At 51.2% G+C, this 2,021-nt stretch overlaps 1 protein-coding gene across 1 annotated transcript; it reads left to right on the top strand.

The window, feature by feature from the left end:
• Nucleotides 1-1,753, top strand: VOLCADRAFT_108607 (uncharacterized protein; the record flags this gene model as incomplete). The annotated part of the gene is made up of 3 exons (XM_002959368.1): nucleotides 1-645; nucleotides 937-1,256; nucleotides 1,497-1,753. The coding sequence occupies exons 1-3, from the start codon at nucleotides 275-277 to the stop codon at nucleotides 1,751-1,753; spliced, it is 948 nt and encodes a 315-aa protein (XP_002959414.1). The 5' UTR covers nucleotides 1-274.
• Nucleotides 1,754-2,021: the final 268 nt, after the last annotated feature.

Below are 2,021 nucleotides of genomic sequence, written 5' to 3'. Positions count from 1 at the left end.
TAGATGATCTCCGTCTGGCTCTTCTGTCTGATCTCAAGTGGATTGCTGGTCGTCTAAAGTGCTCATCATTTTGCGTTGGTTGGGCCATGAGTGGCCGGCGTGTGACTCCGTTTCTCAGAAGGTAGATGTATACTCGTCTCAGTTGATTCGAGTGGGTGAGGTTCTGGAGAGGTTATCTGCGTTCCTTTTAAGTGACTGGGATCAGTTCAGCCAAGGGGGTGATCCGCGTGTGTTCCAAGGTAAAGGGGTTTCGCTTTGCAGGTATCATAACTGGATGGGCTCCCCTTCACCAGCAAGAGAGGGCTCCGATCCCACAGGCTATGTGCGTGTTTATTTGCCGGTCAACCAGTTGCGTATGGTTGCCAAATTCCGTCTTTGTTGTTGGCCTTTGGAGGTCAACAAAGGACACCATAGGCCGAGAGAGTGCCGTACGTGTCAGGTCTGTACGTCGGGTAAGGTTGAGGATGAATATCATGTGCTCATGGAGTGTGAGGCGTATACTGAGTTGCGTAATAGGTTTCTGATTAACGTTGAAGATACTGATATGCGCAAGGTATTTCTTAATACCAATCCGAGGAAAATCGCTACTTTCCTTACTGAGGTTTTTGATGAGCGTCAACAGCGTGCTCTGGAGCCTCACGGCTCGTGAGGGCACCCGCCGCGTCGGCGGCGGAAATACTGTAACCACAACAACAACAACACCAAGTCCAACTTCACGTGTTACGTGAAAGCAGTGGGCCTTATCTCCGATTACCGTGGTCTACAGAAGCACGTTGGAATCAAGGGCTCTCCTAGCCCCAATGCTTGCTTCAAATGCTGGCACAAGGGGGTAATGATAGGACACAAGGCCATTTACCCTAACCACTTTCCGTGGCTTCCTTTGGCACACGAACTACGTCCCTTCATGCGCAACTTGCATCTGGGGAACACAAGCAGGCCCTGGCACATCGGGCAGGCGCCAGCACGCGCCCGCAGTTTTGTGGAGATGAAGTATGCGCTGCCGTCTCCTGTTCTTCCAAGCTTCAGTGAAGTTGACGCAGCAAACCGGGGGCTCAAGGAAGCGTGTCCACTATACACCCTGCCAGGTTTTGATCCATCCAAAATGATTCAATACGACGCGATGCACACCATTGGGGGTGTCATCAAGGACGTGGTGGTGCTTGGCATCCAAGGTTTGCGTGCAGCAAATGCCAGTGACACCTTGGTTGAGTACGACTCTGACAACAACATTCAGACCAAGACGGCCGGGGTTGCAGGTATGTCGCATCCCTTGTAAATTTTTGAGCCATCCCGAACAATTGCCATGCAAAGACAAAGAATGATACACATGAAGTCATGGGTGAGTATTTGGGCACTAATCCACCACGTGGATCTTGGGTGTAGTGTCTGTCCACATCCTTTACCTTGAGGCGGGGCTCTCCACTTATGAACCATGTAGGGTTCAGTCTTTGAACCATGTCATGTGCCCTGTTGTGCTTTTTCTCTGATGGGTACAGGTTCTGAAGAACTCAGCCGCTTCAGGGCCGCCCTAAGTCGCATCGCTATCAGCGCCCCAACCTGGATTGGCTCCAGGTTAAAGAGGCTTACCGCGCCTAACAAGAAAGCCAAGACCCATACATTCTTCCTCCTAGCAGGCCCTGTTGGGGTGTACGCTGTGTCATGCATGCGCCTATCTCAACGCAAAGCTGAGCAGGTGTACGTGGACTTGCTACACGCGTGCTGCGATCTTTGGGATAAGGTTCAGATGAGGTAACATTCACAGTCGTGTGCAAACCAATCACCTCTGGCGCTATACGGTGTTGGGCAGTTTAGTAGGCATACACATCACTTAGGTGCCCTCTGCAAAGGCCAACGTCTCAAGGCTGTGCATCACTAACCGCCATTGCTCCCGAGGCAGGCCGGGGCAAGTCCTGTACAACACGGGAAGCTCAGGGTCATTGGCGGGTCAAAAGTAGTAGTTCTAGCCATTAAGACAATGTCATCATACACATATTTCTTCCAACATTTCCGTACCATTCAAT

This window comes from Volvox carteri (assembly GCF_000143455.1).
Source record: "Volvox carteri f. nagariensis unplaced genomic scaffold VOLCAscaffold_186, whole genome shotgun sequence".
NCBI classification, from domain to species: domain Eukaryota; kingdom Viridiplantae; phylum Chlorophyta; class Chlorophyceae; order Chlamydomonadales; family Volvocaceae; genus Volvox; species Volvox carteri.
The sequence above is the reverse complement of the archived record's forward strand: the minus strand, read 5'-3'. Positions and strand labels throughout refer to the sequence as shown.